This window comes from Balaenoptera ricei, chromosome 3 (genome assembly GCF_028023285.1).
Source record: "Balaenoptera ricei isolate mBalRic1 chromosome 3, mBalRic1.hap2, whole genome shotgun sequence".
NCBI classification, from domain to species: domain Eukaryota; kingdom Metazoa; phylum Chordata; class Mammalia; order Artiodactyla; family Balaenopteridae; genus Balaenoptera; species Balaenoptera ricei.
Window position 1 is genome coordinate 3,959,887 of NC_082641.1, and position 17,606 is coordinate 3,977,492.

A 17,606-nucleotide genomic window follows, 5' to 3' on the forward strand; every position below is an offset into this window, starting at 1 on the left:
CCACCAGGGAAGCCCCAGACTTTTTTTTTTTTCTTTAAGTATCTTATGAGAAAGGCAGAAGTTGAAACAAATGCACTTCCACTTTTGAATGGAAGTGCTTATTCTCTTTCACCTTCAATTAGCTGCAGCAAATTTGACTCACTCTGACATCCAGGGAGCACCTACGGTGTACAGCGCTTTGCAGCGTTTAAAAGGAAAAAGCACCTCTAAGACATCAAAATCACCACCGTACAAGTCAATATGTGGTGTTATTAAAAAAAAAAAAAAATTGCTCAGTGCTAAGGGACAAAAAGGGACGTAGGTGTTACCTGCAGTTGTGGAGGTAAAACGTGGGGCCTGGAACAGGAGGACGACAGCCTGTCGAGCTGGGGGAAGACAAGGGCAGGGGCCCAAAGGCAGGAAGACAGTAGTGAGGGTTCCCAGTTCCAGCAAGGGGAGGTGCGCTGTGTGGCTGGGTGCAGGGCAGGGGGAGATCACGCTGGAGGGTAAGCTGGTGCCTCCTCCACGAAGGGGACTCTGGAAAAGACACTCATTTGGGAAACCTTAAATAAAAAGGAAGTTACTCTTAAGACCAGTTGTCTGGGATCGGAAACCAGAAATGGAAAGTCACCAGGACCGCGAGGGCCTCCTTTCCCCTTTTCTCTTCCAAGGTACACCTGCTTCCCCGCTGTCCATCTGCTTACTTCTCCTTTCACTTTTAACCCTACTCTTGCTTTCTTCGCATCCCACAGCACCTCTTCAGACAAGTACAGGTGTGTCTTAAGTGCCCACGACAGGTAATCTAGGGATCTGCTGGATGGATACCTTGTCCCTCCACTTCACAGCAATCGTCAGCCACAGAGCGTGTAAGCAAAGGCAGGGGTGCGTTATTTGGAGAGGAACCCAGAATGCTTTCTTGGAAGGGGTGTTTTCTGTTGCCATTTCCATCCTGAAGATTTAGGAAGGAGCGAGTAAGGTCTGGACGTCTCCTTAACACATACAAAGCTTGTACTGAATGCTAAGAATTTGGACTTTCTAACCAGACGTCGGGAAGCCACGGGAGGCTTCCGAGCAAGGTACCGATGGCAGCAAGCTGTGATTATCAAAAAGAGATTCTGGTGGCAGTGGGTATTGGAATGCAGATGGGAAAAACTTCGGTTCAAACAAGAAGATCGGGACCTGAATGTATCCAGGAACTGCGGTCAGGTGAGGATTTCTTTTCTTTTTTCCTTTTCCAAGAGATTTTAAAAATAAGACTTGGTAGTAGCTACCAATTAGTGGCAGGGTCGCCGAGGATTCGGCCAGGCGCTGTGCTTGGCACCTAGTGGGTGGCGGCGCCCACAGCCGAGGCTTCAGGGACGCGGCGGGGATGGGTCTGGAATGAGGCCGAGGACGGCAAGTGGACACAGCAGGCGGGGGGAGCTGCGGGGAAGAAAGACGCTCCCGGAGGAAGGACTGGTCAGCGGCGACGACAAACTAGGCAAGGCGCCAAAGCGCACCGGGCGCGGCCGGAGGAACCACTCGGTGTCCGCCCGCCGCGCGTGGCGTTGGGAGCTGTAGTCCTGCCGTCTCCTCCTGGACCCGGCCGGACTCGGACAGCGCCCATCCCTCCAGTTAAGAATCGCGCACTGGCCCGTCCGGGTGCGGGGTCCTTCAGGACCATGAGGCGCCTGGAGTGACGTCATGCTCAGGTCACCTCCCCCTCGTTGAAGGTTTTAGGTGTCTATGTGAAGTGTGCCACACAGCAAGCCGGCAATGAATGAGTAAACCCTACACCGTGGAAGAAGTGCCCCTCGATGTCTCTTCTCTCCTCGACGTTTCCTTCGCGCCTGTCTTCCCCACGGTATCGGCGCGGCTCCGCTCCCTATTTTGCTCAGGCAGCGTCTCAGGCAGCCCCGCGCCGCGGCGAGGGGAGGAGCGAGCCAGGGCGGGGCGGGGTCCTGGCCCGACTGCGTCGCGCTCGGGGGCCGCGCCGGGTAGCGTTTCTTTCTAGTGCCCGAGGCAGCTCTGGCTGGGAGAGTGGTTCGTCAGCTCCACGGGGACCTCTGTGCACGGATGGACCCGCCCGGACCCGGCGGGAAGCGGCCTGGCAGGCGGCGGCCCCGGCGGTGTCAGCAGAGGCAGGACAGGGCCGAGGTCGCGGGTCCCTGAGGCGCGCGGGCTCACCGGGCCCGGCGGCGGCACCATGATGCCGGGCGAGACCCACTCGGCGGCGCCCGGGACGGCGGCGGACCTCTCGCGCTGTCAGGGCTGCGCTTCCCTGCAGCAGGTACGGCGTCTCCCCCGGGCCGAGGGTGCGGAGGGGCTGGGCCGGCCGTCCAGGGCTCCGGCTGGGGGTCGGGCCGCGCGCGTGAAGCCTCCGCGCGCTGCTCCCACTCCCGGGCGGAAGCCCCCCTCCCCCCTGCCTTTCTCCTGCAGTTGTTTTGGGAACGGCTTCCTTTGCGTTTTTTAGGTTTAGGATCCAGGATTCATTTACTGGGATGCAGTGGGTGGGGAGCGAGTTCTGGAGGGCCCCCTGCTGCCATTATGCAGTCACAGGGTTCCCCAGGACTGACTTGTAGGTAGGTGAGGGTTGGTCAAAATGACAAGGGAAGCCACCTTTCCCAGGATAAGGTTTTTTTTATTGTGTTGGTCCGTCCTCAAAATATTTCTTGCCTGGGGGCAGGTTCTTATGCGGCCTGCGGATTGGCCGAGAGGGTCGTTCATCGATTACAGGCACGCAGATCCTGGAGGTTCCTAACTGTAGCGCGGTCTGTGCGCTACCGTGACAGAAGAGATGCTAGTGTCTGGCCCCAGGTCTCACGGAGTCGTGGAAATAGTCCCAAGTAGTCGTTTCCAGTAGAATCTCCCAGCTATCTGATATCAGGAGTCTCTCTTCTGGCTATCAGTGTCTTCAATGGTAAAGCGGAACTGTCTACCACGGTATTGACATGTAACTAAATTATCACCTATTTTACTTAGTGTTTTAGGCACCACGGACATAGTGGTGAACAAAGTAGGTGAGATCTGCCGTCATAAATAAGATACACGTATGCAAGTAAGACTTTAGAAGGTTTTAAGTGTTAGGAAAATAAAGGAGGAGTTGGGAGTGGAGGTTTGGCCTCTTGGCTGGGGTGGCAGCAGGCAGGGTGTTTTTGAGGTGGTGGCGTTCGGACATCTGAATGATGAGAAGACGCAGACTGGCAGAGGTGTGAGAGGAGCTTTCTAGGTAGAGGGCTTAACGGGCGAGCGGTGATTGACGTGAAAAGGACCAAGGTGTCTTTGAGGAGCAGAACGAAGTCTGGGTGGTGTGAGCGTAGCGCAGAGCGGAGAGCACTGATGAAGCCAGAAAGGAATGTAGGCTAGATAAGCTTAGGGTTTTGTTTTGTTTTTATTTTAAACTGCATCACCTATGAACTGATCCCAAACATTTAAGGGCTGAGAGTAGGGGAGGGAGAAAAGAAAGTCATGTGCTGGCACTCTGAAATAGAGGGAGAGCTACTAGTAAAATCATTGCCTGAGCTGAGCTGCCTCACGTAGGCATTTAGAACGTGCTTTTGATTTTTTCCCTCAAAACCCAGGAATGTGAGTGAAGTTCTCTTGACTCTTTCGCGAGTTATATTTATTCTTTGGGCCGGTTTATTTACTCAACAAATATTTATTGATCACCTGTTGTGTTTTAGGCAGTGCAGTTACACAGTGGGGGGAAAAAGCAAATATTCTCCATCTCTTGGAGCTTCCATTCTAGGAGGTGGGGGGAGGAGATAGATTAAACAAGTTATGTGAGAAGGTAATAAATGTGCTGGAGATAAAGTGAGCAGAGAAGGGAGGGGAACAAAAGGGTGAGGAAGGGGCCAGGGGCTAGTGGAATTTAAATAGGGCGTCCTCACAGAGGTTGTATTTGAGCAGAGGTGGTGAGAATAAACTCTGTTGATGTCTTTGAAGAAAAGCATCCCAGACAATAGAAACGTCAGGTGTGGGGGCCTGACGCAGGAGCTTGACTGGTGTGCTCAGGGAGAGCAGGGAGGTGCTGTGGGCAGGGTGGAGTGCACGTTGGTGTCTTCGTCTGCTTGGGGCTGCTCTAATGAAGTCCCATAACGTGCGTGGCTCGTCAGCGACAGGAATTTATTTCTCATAGTTATGGTGGCTGGGAAGTCCAAGATCAAGGGACTGGCAGATTTGGTATCTGGTGAGAGCACGATGCCTGCTTCATGCGTTCTTGCTGTGTCCTCACATGGCAGAAGCGGGGAGAGAGCTCAGAGCTCTCTGGGGTCTCATTTATAAGTACACTAATTCTGTCCACGGAGGCTCTGCCCTTACGACCTATTCACCTAGCAAAGGACCAGTCTCCAAATGGCTATCATATTGGGGATTATATTTCAACATATGAATTTTGTGGGGGACACAAACAGCCTGTAGCAATCAGGGAGTTTGATGAAGTCAGAGAGAAGAGAGCCTGACTGTGGGAGCCCTTAGAGACCATTGTAAGGATTTGGGCTCTTACTCTGAAAGGGTAGTGAGTCCTGGGAGGCTTTTGTGCAGGAGAACGACTGGTGTAAATTATGTTGTCCAGTTGTGGATCTGATTTTCCTTCAAAAACCTGGTCTACCCGTAGTAGTCCCCATCTTGGTCCAAGTAGCAACTGTATCCTTCTGGTAGCTTCGGCCAGAAACTAGATGTCATCCGTGGTTCCTCACTTTTCTCTAGCAGCCTGCATCCAGTCCATCAACTGATTCTGTTGGCTGCTTTGTTAGCCACCCATTTCTCACCATCCCCACTGCTTCCGCCCTTGTGTGAACTGCTGTAATCTCTGGCCCCGGGGGTTTTTGCAGTAGCCTCCTGGCGCCGCCTTCCTTCCTCCTGTGCCACATTCCTGCTACTGGCTCTCAAAACAGCAGTAGGAGTTGTCCTGTGAAGTCCCTAAGTCCCAGGGTCTGCAGGCCTTTTCCGTAAGGGGCAGCATCGTAAATATTGAGGTGTTGTGGTCTCGGTCACAGATACTCGGCTCTGCCTGCCTAGTGTAAAGATGGCCACAGATAACACCGCGGGAGTGGGTGTGGTTATGGCCCATGGAACCCTGATTTGCAAGAACAGGCCAAGGGCCTTAGTTTGCAGACCTCTCTCCTAGATTGCAGTACTCCATTGCATTGGGGTTTTCTGTTGCCTGGAATGCTTTTTTAGGGGAAGAGAATGGTTACTTGTGAGTGGAGTCCGTGGAACAAGTCTTTAATATTGCAAAGTAAGGCTGGAAAAATAGGTTCCTGGCAGATTATGGAGGACTACCTGAATGGTAACCACCTTAAAGTTTTGTGCTTAATTCCGTTCGCATCATGAACAGTGAAGGGTTTTGCATGGTTACTGCACAAGAGCAGTGTTTGTAGTAAAAATAACCAGTGGTGGTGTGCATGCTGGATTGAGGAGGTAAATGATTTCACTGATGCATGCTAGTGGTAATAAAAGGGTGGCTTAATTTAAGGGTCTTGGGACTGGAAATAGAGAAGAAAAAGGTTCTGAGTATGAGAAACTGCAAAGAGTGGACAGATCTCAAGTCAGGAAAGTAGAAGTTCCAGAGATTTAAATCCTGAGTGACTCTGAGAACTATGGTAGAGGTAGGAAAAAGCAGACACCAAGATGGGAGAGACGTTGGAAATGTAGGAGCGAAGCTTTGGAATGACGTCAGCATAGGGGATTTTCAGCTGTTTTCACATTTGTTTGTAGTGCGAGGTGCCTCCGAGGTACTGTGATATACTTCCAGGGAAATAGTGAGGCAGCTGGGTCAGATGGGCACTGAGTTCACTGTAAGAATTTTATTTGGAGAGGGGTGGGGATAGGAGAATGGAGAAGTGTGTTTGTTCTGTCTCTTAACAGAAACCCAGCGGGCTCATGACTAAGGTGCGCATGGAGTGGTGAAGCAAGGAGAAACAGAGCTACACAGAAGGCATACAGGAAATCAGGATGAGAAAGATGGAGGGCAGAGAACAGGCGATGGCATTTGCCAGGTAGTAGGTCCATGATCGGTCACCGGTAGAAAAGAAGTTTCTGCAGGGTTACATAGTGTCACAGCAAGTTCTGTATTTCAACTAAAATTGTACCAGGGAGAAACGAAAGAGGTTCTGTACGTAGAGGAGGCATCCTGCTTTAACACACTGAGACTTCTGGATGTTGCAGAACATATACGAGCACATTACAAGCGTGTTGCCTGCAGGAGCCCTGGCGTCAGTGCTGTGGCTTCATTCTGAACCTCCGTGGGAGGCTGGCTGGCTCTGTCCCCAGTGGAACAGTGCTTGGGTGCGCTGCCAGTCTTCCTTCCTGTCTCACTCCTCCCTGCCCTCTTTCTCTTTTTTTTTCGGCTGTGCCCACAGCTTGCGGGATCTTAGTTCCCTGACCAGGGATTGAACCCGAGCCCTCAGCAGTGACAGTGCAGAGTCTTAACCACCGGACGGCCAGGGAGTTCCCTGCCCTCTTTTTCTTTAGTGGGTGCGGAGATACCCACTAGTCTCTCTTTTTCTAGTCTCTCACATCACCTTATCTGTTTGCTCATCCTTATTGGTTATAATGGTTTATCACTGATCTGTAGCCCAGCGTGAATATGGGTTGCCGAGCTTTGGGAATCCTAAGCCAAGGTGGATCCTTACTCTGGTGATATTGTGTACAATTAAACAAGTCTTGAGTGGTTTTAAGTCAAGCTGGCATAAGTCCCTTTAATTCTGGTGAAGGAGAGGCCCTTTTATTTTACTAGTTTCATTCATTGCCGAGTGAAACAGTTTAATAACTCTCTTGGGAATCCAGATGGGAGTTTGAAGCACATAGTTATACTGTTTAGCTCATGTAACTAGGATAGAGTCAGAATAAATGGTGTCTGGTTGTCCTTGGAGCAGGTTTGAGCGAATTATTTATATAAACTTTTGTTGGACTCCCACTGATAATCGCCAGTGCTTGGAACTTCATCGTTTGGAACTTGAAACCTACTTGTCCCTAGACATGCTGATTTGTAAGTGGTTATAAAGAGTGCTCACAAGATTGTAATTCATTCATTCAGTGAACACTTTTCGAGCGTCACCGCGTCTGTGATGCCGTGGCACGTGTTGGAATACAACCATGAACAGAAGAGGCATGGAGCTTGTGTTGTGGTTAAGGTTACGGATGAGTGAAAAAGCAACCACCGTTTAACTGTAGTGTAATAAGTACACGTACTTATTGAAAAATATTTGAGGAAAAGTGGGCCTGCACAGGTCAGCTACATGTTGGTCAGGGGTCACCTGTACTAGTTGCGGGGACGCTCAGGGTAGGCACCCTGGGAGCGTCCAGGAGGGACAGCTGAAGGCTGTGTAGCGGAAGTGAGTCTAGGTCTGAAGGATGATTCCTGACTAAACAAGAGGGAAGAGATGGAGGGAGAGTGTGGACAGAGGGCGCATCACATGCAATGACTGGGAGGGGAGAATGGAGTTTGTGATAGAGTAAGCACAAGGCAGAAGGTGAGGAGAGGAAAGCGAGGCCAGCGAGGCCGGAGCCTGCCTTCCCGGGCGCCGGAGCCTCTCAGCTCGTCCTGGTGGGTGCGTGCAGGTGGAGGGGGGTGGGGGGTGGGCTCTTACCACTGTGCCAGAGGGCATCACCCAGGGTCCTGTCTCACCGTTCAGAGGCACACTCAGCTCTGACACAGCTCGACCTAGACTCTCAGTTTTAACTAAGAGCAGTTAATAAAAAGTTAGCAAACAGGAGGAGGAAATCTGGCTTATCAGAGAGGATTCAGGCTGACCAGTTAGCAGATCACCCACAGCAGAGTAATCAAGGAGATTAGTGTGGTTTTAAAAAGAATTTGTTTTGAAATAATTGAGGACTCATAGGAAAGTTACCAGAATAGTGCAAAGGGCTCTGGTATTCTCTTCACCCCATTCACAGGTTGTCAAGATGGTTGCATTCACTCCATCACGGGTGTGCACACACGTACACTTTCCCTCCCCTGCGCTCTCCACAGAGTGTTTCCTCGAGACCTGAGCACTTGTCAGCAGAATGAGCCACAGCTCTCCAGTCAGGGTGTAAGCCTCGGTGCAGGGTGCAGCACTTCTCTCCAGCCCATAGACCCATCCGATTGTGCTTAGGTTAGGCCCAGGTGTAGCTTTTCCCTTTCTGGTTCAAGGTCGTATAAGGAAGATGTGTTGTATGTCATTGTCACGTCTCTTCAGCCTTTTTCCTTTAGTCTTTCTCTGTCTTTCACGTTCAGGGAAGTTTGAGTACAGCCTTGTATTCTCTGCGGAACATTTGGCCAGGTCTGGAGACATTTTTGGTGGTTACACTGTATTAGTGATCTCAAGACCACACCAGGTTCAGTGATTCCCTAGAGGGACTGCTCCAGGGCGTGGAGTGAAAGGATTGTAGTGAAAGGATCCAAAGGAAAGGCGAGTGGGGTGACGTGCAGAGGAAACCAGGTGAGTGAATTGACTCATGAATTCCTCTAGCGGTGTGTTGTGACACGTGTGACGTATCGTCTACCAGGGACTCTCATTAGAGACGCAGAGCCCAAAGACTGCTAGGGGCTGGTCGCGTGGGCACCCCCTGTCTAGCACGTACCAAAACTCCAGACTCCCAGAAGGAAAGCAGGTTTCAGCATCAGCCACATTGCACAGTTGAGGTACAGGGCGCCACTCTTGTCAGTTTGGAGAATGGTGGGAACCCTCCAGAAATCCAAGTTCCCAGACGCCAGTGAAGGACCCACGTCTCGAGCAGGCCTTTCTAAGGACAGCAGTCTCAGGCCTGCCCTGTGAACTCTTGACTGCACCACCCCTTGGGGATGAGGCAGTGCTCTGGCCACATCGTGAGTAGAAGCTAGGGAAGCTGGCAGGCCTGTCCGTGCAAAGGGCAGCCCCACAGCTAAGAGTCTCCCATCTCCAAATGTTAGTATAATTTGAGGTCGACTCAGGCAATTTAGTTATTCCATTATCATCTGTATATTTCCTTGTTCGCTCTGTGTCTATGTATTGTACTTAGTGGTTCAGTAAAACCACTTTCCTAACTATACTGCCGTCTCCTCTGTCCACTTCTCAGCCCCCAGGCCCACTGCGTGCTCCGTGCCAAGGCCCCCTCTCCTCACCCTGTGTGCTTAGCCACCACGTTGATCCCGCTTCCCCGAGAAGGGGGGGGAGATGGGAGCACAGAGTGCACTGCCTCTCTTTTCTTTTCCTCGGTGCTCCACGCTCACGGTGGCGTTCAGGAGGCTGTTGTATGGCTGAAATGAACAGTGTGCTACGGGGGGGTGGTATGGGGAGCGCATCTGAGTGGCATGGGGGGCGGGGGCGAGGGCTGCTCTGGGGGCTGTGCTAGTGAACACGTGTGTGGGTGAGCGTGATAGAGCTTGAGGAGCTGGGCCCGAAGGCAGAGAAAAACAGAAGGTGGGAGTTATGACAGCAGAGAGGAGAGAACTGGGGATAAATCTGAGCTTTCCAGTAGATGTTATAATAGAAGTTCCAGAAGGAGAGGACAAGACTGCGGGGAGAGAAGCCGTAATCAGAGACGCCAGGCCACCTTCCCCTTGCCTGGAGAGGAAGAACAACACCCTGGACCCTGCGTCCTTCCCTAGAGGCTGGACAGCAGTAGCGAGGGCACACGGTGTGTGTACCCGTTCCGTGAACGTGAGTCAGAAGGGCCCTACTGCCCTCCACCTAGACACAGCCCGCTCAGCATTCACAGTTCTGAGATCCATTAGTTAGAGACCTTGATTGCAACCAACCTAAGTGACGTTTGAATCAGACTGGAGAAAAACCAAAGAATGTTTTCTTAGGGCACCGCAGTAACAGACCACATTCAAGCTGCCACTCAGCCAGGCCACAGGAAAAAAGTTAGGGACTGGAGGGCAGTAGGACACTAAGAAGTGGTCCTCTCTCAGTGTGTGTTTTATTTTCCTGTGTAATGCTGTGTTTTGTGATTTTAAGTCTTTAAAATCAGAGTTATACATGAGCATAGTTTAGAGAGACAGCTAGATGAACAGAATTTGTTAGCCCCCAGCCAGCCTGCCCCCGTTCTCGAGAGACACCACTCTTGTTTGCACTCCGTGTGTTTCATCTGGTTAGATAATAGATGTATATTGCTGCTTCTGGTTTTTCAGTTTTAGGCGTATTGTTTGATTTCTGACTTCGGAAGGTGAAGATTGATCTGTCTTTCTGCCCTGTACCCCAGCACCCCTGAGCATTCCCTCCTGCCCCCTGCCCCCCAAAAAAAGTCCTCTCAGTGCAGCTGTGATTTCCCTTAGGTCACTATTCGGAGTTGACATCATTATGACTATTTGTTATTCAGAGCCAAACTATGGAGTAACTTACGATGATTTTTCCTTACCTGTGTGTTTTCTTGTTTCCCTGATGAATGACTATTTCCTTAATTCAGTGTTTTCATCTTGAAAATGTTAATGAGTGTTCACTATGTGTCAGAGACCAAGTTAAACGCTTTATATGGCTCATTCTGTTTAACCCTGATATCAAGCCAGTTAGGTAACCCCCCACCCCCCAAACACACACCCAAACCAGTATTTCAGTCTCCTTATCTATAACATTGGAAATAGTACTGAGGCAGGGATAAGTTAAGTCAGTTTGCCCAAGGCACCCTTCCAGGAAGTGGTGGAACAGGAATTTGAATCCAGCTGTGTCTAACTGTAGAGCCTGAGGTTTCTGGAACGTCTCTGGCACAGTTCTTGACATTACAGAATGGCATCTGGAAGCAAGGCTGGGAAGATGAGATTGGCTAGCAAAGAACTCGAAAGAGAATGGGAAAAGAAGGAGATTATTTAAAAAATAATCCATTTAAATGCGTGATGACGCTACATGGCGCTTGCAGTTCTCTGCCAGTTAGGTAGAAATATCATCTTGATGCCTTCATGCCACCAGATAATTCTGTCGTTTTGTTCTTAAGGGAAAAAAATCCCCTTCTGCGCCTTTAGAGCTGCTCCAGTCTGGTGTGCAACTGCCTTCCTGGATTCTCTTTACCTCTGTCCTGCGCCCACCTCGTCCTCTCTCAGTTTACTCCAGGATTTGGGTGGAGCGTTTACACATCCTTCGGCACCTCCCTGAGCAAGGATGTCTGGGAAGTGAGTTTGTGGAGACTCCAGGTTTGAGAATGTCTGTTTTGCCATCATGACTGGCTGATAGCTTCTGCAGAATTTTACCTTGGAATTCATTTTCCCTCAAAATTTTGAAGACTTGCTTTCTAGGTCTCTAGAGGATTGTTGAAGTCTAAAGCCATTCTGATTCCAGGTTCTTTGTACATGACATGTTTCATTTTGATTTTTTTCTGTCATGATTCTCATAGGATCTTTGTTTTGTCTCTGATGCTCTGAAATTTTGTGCTTACGTTTCATGGTTTGGATCCAATTTGTACCCATGTGCTGGGCCCTTTCAATTTAGAAACTTCTGGCTTCAGTTCTTGGTTCTTTCTTCTTGAATATCAGTATTTCTTTAATGATCTCTCCATCTTTTCCGTTCTTCTCTCACTGGAACTCTTGTTGGGCATGTGATACTTCTTGCACTGACACTCTGATTTTTATTTTTTCTTCATTCTTTCCTACGTCTGTGTTTTGTTTGTTTGTGTTTAAATTTTGGAGGACATTTTTTCAGCTTTATCATCAAATCTTCTGAGTCTTTTATTTTGCTTCCTGGTTTTAAATTTAGTTATAACAGTTTTATTGAAGTATAATTCACATACCATAAAGTTCATCCTTTTAATATGTACAGTTAGGTGGTTTTTAGCCTATTCACAGTTAACACAACCTGGTCGCCACTTGTAAAACATGTTTACCCTGACCTGTGCCCCCGCCAAGAAACCTCTTAAGCGTCAGCAGTCATCCCCCTTCCCCAGCCCGCAAGTCCCTGGCTATCACTAGGCTACTTTCTGTCTCTCTGGATTTGCTTATTATGGACAAGTCATATGAATGGAATCATACGGCGTGTAGCTTTTTGCGACTAGCTTCTTTCACTGAGCAGGTTTTCAAGGTTCATTCACATTGTAGCGTGTGCCATTCATTCCTGTTCATTGTCAAATATTCACATTGCATGGCTGTACCACATTTTATTTATTCATTCATCAGGTGATGATGGTTCATCCATTTATCAGTTGCCATTTAGTTTATTTCCACTTTTTGGCTAGTGTGAATAAATGCTCCTTTAAATAAGAGTGTACAAATGTGGCATGGGCATGTTTTCAGTTCTCCTGGGCATATACTTAGGAATGGAATTGCTAAATCATCGAATTAACTGTTTAGCATTTTGAGGAGTGTCAAATTATTTCCACAGCAGCTGCACATTTCCTGTTCCACCAGCAATGCCGTGAGGGCTCCAGTTGCTCTACATCCTCACCAGCACTTGTTATTGTCTGTCATTTTGATTTCAGCCGTCTTCGTGGGTATTTTTAATTTTTAAACACTTTTTGAAAAACTTCCAAGAACTCTGAGTATTCCTTTTAAAAATAGCTGCTTGTTCTTGTTTTATGAATATAACATCATTTATCTCAGGTCATGTTAATTAGTACCTTTAAAGGTTTCTCAGTTTTTGTCTACTCCAAGTTGCTTTGGTTCATTTTGTTTTGGTCTCTCTTTCATGTTACAGGTTTCTGTCTGATGTTTGGAAATCTTCGATTGTTTGTTCATATTAAGAGCGGTAGCTAATACAGTGGTGGCTGCAGAATGCTGAGTGTTGTGGGCTTTTGGACCCTGAGCTTCATTGCAATAGGTCTGGGTGGGCCACTTATTGACTGAAGAATATCTCATGTCGCTACTTTAGATCTTGTCTCCAGGCTGGTTAGATTTCCTCAGAGAAACTGCTTCTAGTCTCCTGCCTGGAGGGCAAAAGGATTGGCTGCCACTGTCTGGGAGCTTAATGGGGAGAAGCAGGCGGTCAGTATCAGCGCAGTGTGCTTAGACGTACCTGGTCCCTCTGTGTTTGGTGCATTCCACCTGCCCCAGGTGTTCACAGTGTTCCAGGCAGAGGCTTCTTCAAAAAGCAGACCTCCTCCCGCTGGATGGGGGAGGGGCAGTTTCCTGGTAGCAGAGCGGAGTGGGGATTTGAGGGTTCATGCTTACCAGGAAGCTTGCAACTAGTTCTCGTCTTAGTGACCCCCGCCCAGCCTTCCTGAGGACCCTGGCCCCTCCGTGCTTGTTGAAGTTTTGCAGTGTAAACTGAGAATTGAGTGGTTTGCCCCCCTTGCCCCGCCACCTGCCTCTCCTGGGTCTGCTAAATCAGTATTCTCAAGTCTGCTTTTCCTGTGTTCATTTGTCTTTTATCCGCTTCTCATCCTTGTGGGTTTGGCCTTTGGGGAAAAGAAATCCCTTGACTTTAGTTTTAGCTGGTTTTAGGGAGGGAGTAAAAGCAGATGCATTATTTACCCTCTCTGCCTAGAAATCGGCCGTGTAGAATTTATTTTTTACATAATGAAAGATTTTTTTTTAATGTGGAAAGCCAAATACACTAAAGTTATTGAATAGTCAATTCATTGCCCTTTGATTTATAATGTTCAGAGTCTCTACTGTACACAAGAATCAGTTCTAGAATAAAGATAGAAATACGAAAAAAGGGCATAAAAGTACTAGAATAACATATGGAAGACTCCTTATGATTTAGCATCTTAGGTGGGGTAGAGCCTTCTAAATATATTAGGAAACCAAAATTTAAGAAAAATGACAGATTCAACTATGTGAATATTTAAAACTACTGTATTCATATGTAGTTGTATGTTAATGATCAATTGAGAAACATACACAAGTATATATTTGTAACTTTTGGACCAGATGTTACTGTTCCTCATATATTGCAGCTCATAAGACAAGTGCAACCACACCAATGAGCAAATGATATAAGGGGCCGTTTTTCTTACTGAAAGAAAAATGATGAATGGCCAGAGGAGATGAGGAAGATTTCTCAGTATCACGCATATAGAAATATAAATGAAAAATATGTCTCTGAGATTACCAAAGCTCCCAGCTATCAGTAATGCAGGGAGCCTATTTGGACTTTATCCTAGGGGAAACTGGAAGTGTCTCCCAGAGAACTGGGCAAGGAAATACATTGCCTGTTGTTAGTAAAGACTGAAAAGGACCTAACTGGCCTTCAGTGGAGAATTGGTGAATTGCGTACATCCAAACGTATTTTAAATATATAGTGACACTTCTGAAAGGATATATACAAAAAGTAACAGTGATTTTTGACACGTGTTATGATGAGGTAACATACACTTTTTACTTTATATATTTTAATGTATAGATTTTTTACTTTAGTAAATATGTTACATGTATGACTGCAAAGAAAATGCACATATTAGCATGAAGGGAAATAGTTCTGTAATTCTCAAAATTAGTTAGATTACCTAGATAGAAAAAGATGTTTTGGGGATAATTAATAAAAAATAAATTCTTATTTCTGAAGTGTTTATCAGTGAAAAAAAGGAGACATTAAAGGAAAAAGTCACTTAAAGAAAAGAAAATCTGTTCAGTTTTAAATCTTAGGAACATTTTGAACAGTGTGACTAATGTTTTTTTCTGTCAAGTTGAGAGCAGTAATTTAGAGCCACATTTGTAGTTTGTCCTAAAGTGTAACATAGATCCTTATAAAAAGAAGTTTCACTGAATCTTGGCCCCATTTTAATATTCCTATTTGCTTTTCCCATGTTATTTTTATTTTTTTGCTGTTTTTAATAATTTACGTGTATTTTTGGATTAAGTCCTTTCAGAAATAATGTGAAGTGTAGACTGATGGTTAGTAGTAATCAGTGAACTAAAGTAATGATATTTATTGAGCTCTCGCAGTGAAAAAGCACGCACAGTCAGAGCATCAGTACAACTGCCTTGCTGTTAGAGTGACATCATTCCGGTAAAGAAAGAGATTCAGAGAAATGCAGCATGGGCTCAAGGTCACACAATACCTCTGTGGGTTTATACTCAACATAAATAATAGATTTACCTATTTCTGTTTATATAATATAGTGAACAGTATGTTTATATTTTATAATAAATGTTACAGAAAAAATAATAAAGTAGCTTATATTATAAAAGCAAATAGCTAACTGTAGCTTTTTTTTCTTTCAGAATTTAAATGAATATGTTGAAGCATTAATTACCCTGAAGCAAAAAATTATTAATACAGAGTGAGTATGTTTTCCTCTGTTTGGCCGAACTTCGTGAACCTGACATACAGGCTGGAGCAGATGGTGGTGGTGTTAGACCCCCTCGGGCTGAGAGTGGAACTGGGGTTACTCACCTGGTGCCTGTGTGGTGTGGGTTATAATGGAACTCCTCAGGGCCTGACGCAGGCCCTCGGCAGCGAGAGCGCAGAGTCCTAACCGCTGGACCGCTGGGGAGTTACCCGTGCTCAGACCTTTACAATGAGGCTCAGGCGTTAGATCGTGATTTTTGCTAAACTGGAAATTTTTTTTAAAGCTGTTTTCTGTCTTTAAAGCCTTCTTAGCTTTAGGACTGGACATCAGATTTCTTTGTAGTAAATTTCCTGGTGTGAGATTGTTTTTTTAATCCTGTGAAAGTCACAAGAATTTATAGGCAAAGATATTACTTAGATCATAGGAATTTTAACTTAAAAACTCATATATCACTGCAGTGCTTTTAAGGAATTTAAGGTGATATGTGTATGTGTGTGCATATGTTTAATTAATTAAACATAAATTTGTTACAGGAAACCTAGGCAGAAAGGTGCCTTATACATTTGGAAACATGATTTTAACATAGTGTGATTTCTAGATTGAAAAAGTAACATAACTCTTTTCTTTGTTACAGTAATTTGTTGACAGAATATCAGAAGAAATGTGATGATATCCTTTTACTGGCTTTTTCCTTGGAATTTTTAAGAATGTAAAGAAATGTGAGAATTTTCATAGTTACTCTTTGGAAAGCGGTGCTTACAGGCTCCAAGTAGGAAGTGCCCCTGACAAGCGCAGTGAGCAGCTGTCTTCTACTCGTAACACACGTTTAATGGTCAAGGCTGCTGGCCTCCTTGTTATAGAATGTGTTTTGTTTTTGTCATTGATTTTGATTTTCTTAAGGTTTCGTAAGCTTTTTAAAGAGTAGGTCTTTTTCATTTGTACTGAGGACATGACCAGTGCTCCTTAGGTTTAGGAATAATGTGAAGCTGAACATGATGCTGTGAGAATATTTTTGGATTTCTATAAGGAGTGCGCTGTAGGAGTATTCAGAATGTTGGAAAATTAACTTTTGTTAATTAGTTCTGTGACTTGTAGAGAATTAATGAATATATCCCAAATCATAGTGTAAGTTTGTATCCCCAGGACAGTCCTTGGTCTCTGCGTCACCGTTTTGTCCAGTAGCCGTTTAGAGCACCTGCAGGCCTCTGTATTTTCTTGGCAGGGCGGAAGTAGTGTGCACAATCATTCCTCCCACATCTTGTGGTGATACTTACCTGAATTAAGTGTCTCCTGTGACAGTAAACACGCATACGTGTGACCCGCAGCCTTAGCTTCAGTATTGGAGCAAATACTGCTGTTCAACTCTGGCAGTAACCTGAGGCCTGTTTCAGTATTATTTCTGGCATTCCTAAACTTCTGTGTAATCACCAGTTGTTTGTTTGTGTTGGTACCATTGTATCTAATTTGTGTGATTAGAGTAATAAAATCAAGGCATAGCATTTCGATTTATTTTTAGTGTCTCAAGTTTTACATTCAAAAAAATAGGTCTTTGAAAATTTCCTCGTGTGCTTTATTGAAACTATCAGTTCATCTATAAATGTATGTTATTGCAAGAGTAATATCTTTGATTTTGAAAGCTGTACAGAAACAGTTATTATAAACACTTCTAATTAGCTAAATAGGGAAATAGACAGTTAATTCCAGTATTAGGAAAATATGTGTTCATTGTATCCTTTTTGGAGGAAATGGTATGAACTTTTTGAGGTAATTACAAATGTAATCTAGCAGGGAAATTATTGATTTACTTTTCTAAAATTTATAAAATTTTAAAATCAAAATTATTAGAGTAATTTATTAAAAATTGATAAAACTTTTTGATTTTTCTTGAATTTCCCTTCTGCAGTGTGCTAATCTGCTTCAGCCTCAACTATAGGTAAATATAGATTTTTTTTAAACACATCTGACATTTGCTCACAATATGTATTCATTGTACCTCAAGTATGCAGTTGTTTGCTCTACAACCTGAGGTGCCAGTGTTGCAGGTTTAATATGGCTTCTTGTGTGACTCGATTCTTTACTCTTTTGTGTCATTCTGACTGTTTTGTTGTTTATTAGTTCCTCTTTGTACAGGGCAGAGAGTATATTTTATTTCATCAGATATTTTTTGAATTTTTCTTTCTTGCAAAGACTGCAGTAATTTAGGATGAAACTCCTTAATCTTCAGAAGTTTACTTTCTAATAGAGGAGGGTACAGATGTGTTGTGACCAACAGACATTTCTATATTGTGATATGAGAGTAGGATTTGACAGGCGGTGAAACTTAAAGGAATGACTTTTTGCTGTCTTAGAACATTTTACTGGCAGCATGATGGGAAATGAAGTTACCAAATTGTGCAGACTGTAAAAGTGAAAGGTTTTCTAGATTTTATATGTTCTCCCTGTATTTCTTTTCTCATTGCTCGTTAAATACATATATATATATTTAATTCATTCAATATTTATATTCATTAAATATATATATACAC

At 45.5% G+C, this 17,606-nt stretch overlaps 1 protein-coding gene across 3 annotated transcripts in view; it reads left to right on the top strand.

Moving 5' to 3' along the window:
* The first annotated feature begins 1,953 nt into the window (after positions 1-1,953).
* ICE1 (interactor of little elongation complex ELL subunit 1) overlaps positions 1,954-17,606 on the top strand; it is a 57,828-nt gene continuing 42,175 nt past the window's right edge. For all 3 annotated transcript variants that reach the window (XM_059916073.1, XM_059916075.1, XM_059916076.1), the window contains exons 1-3: positions 1,954-2,248; positions 15,014-15,072; positions 15,716-15,750. In XM_059916073.1, the coding sequence (XP_059772056.1) occupies positions 2,165-2,248; positions 15,014-15,072; positions 15,716-15,750 (178 nt within the window). In that variant the 5' untranslated portion in view covers positions 1,954-2,164. The remainder of the gene's footprint in view (positions 2,249-15,013; positions 15,073-15,715; positions 15,751-17,606) is intronic.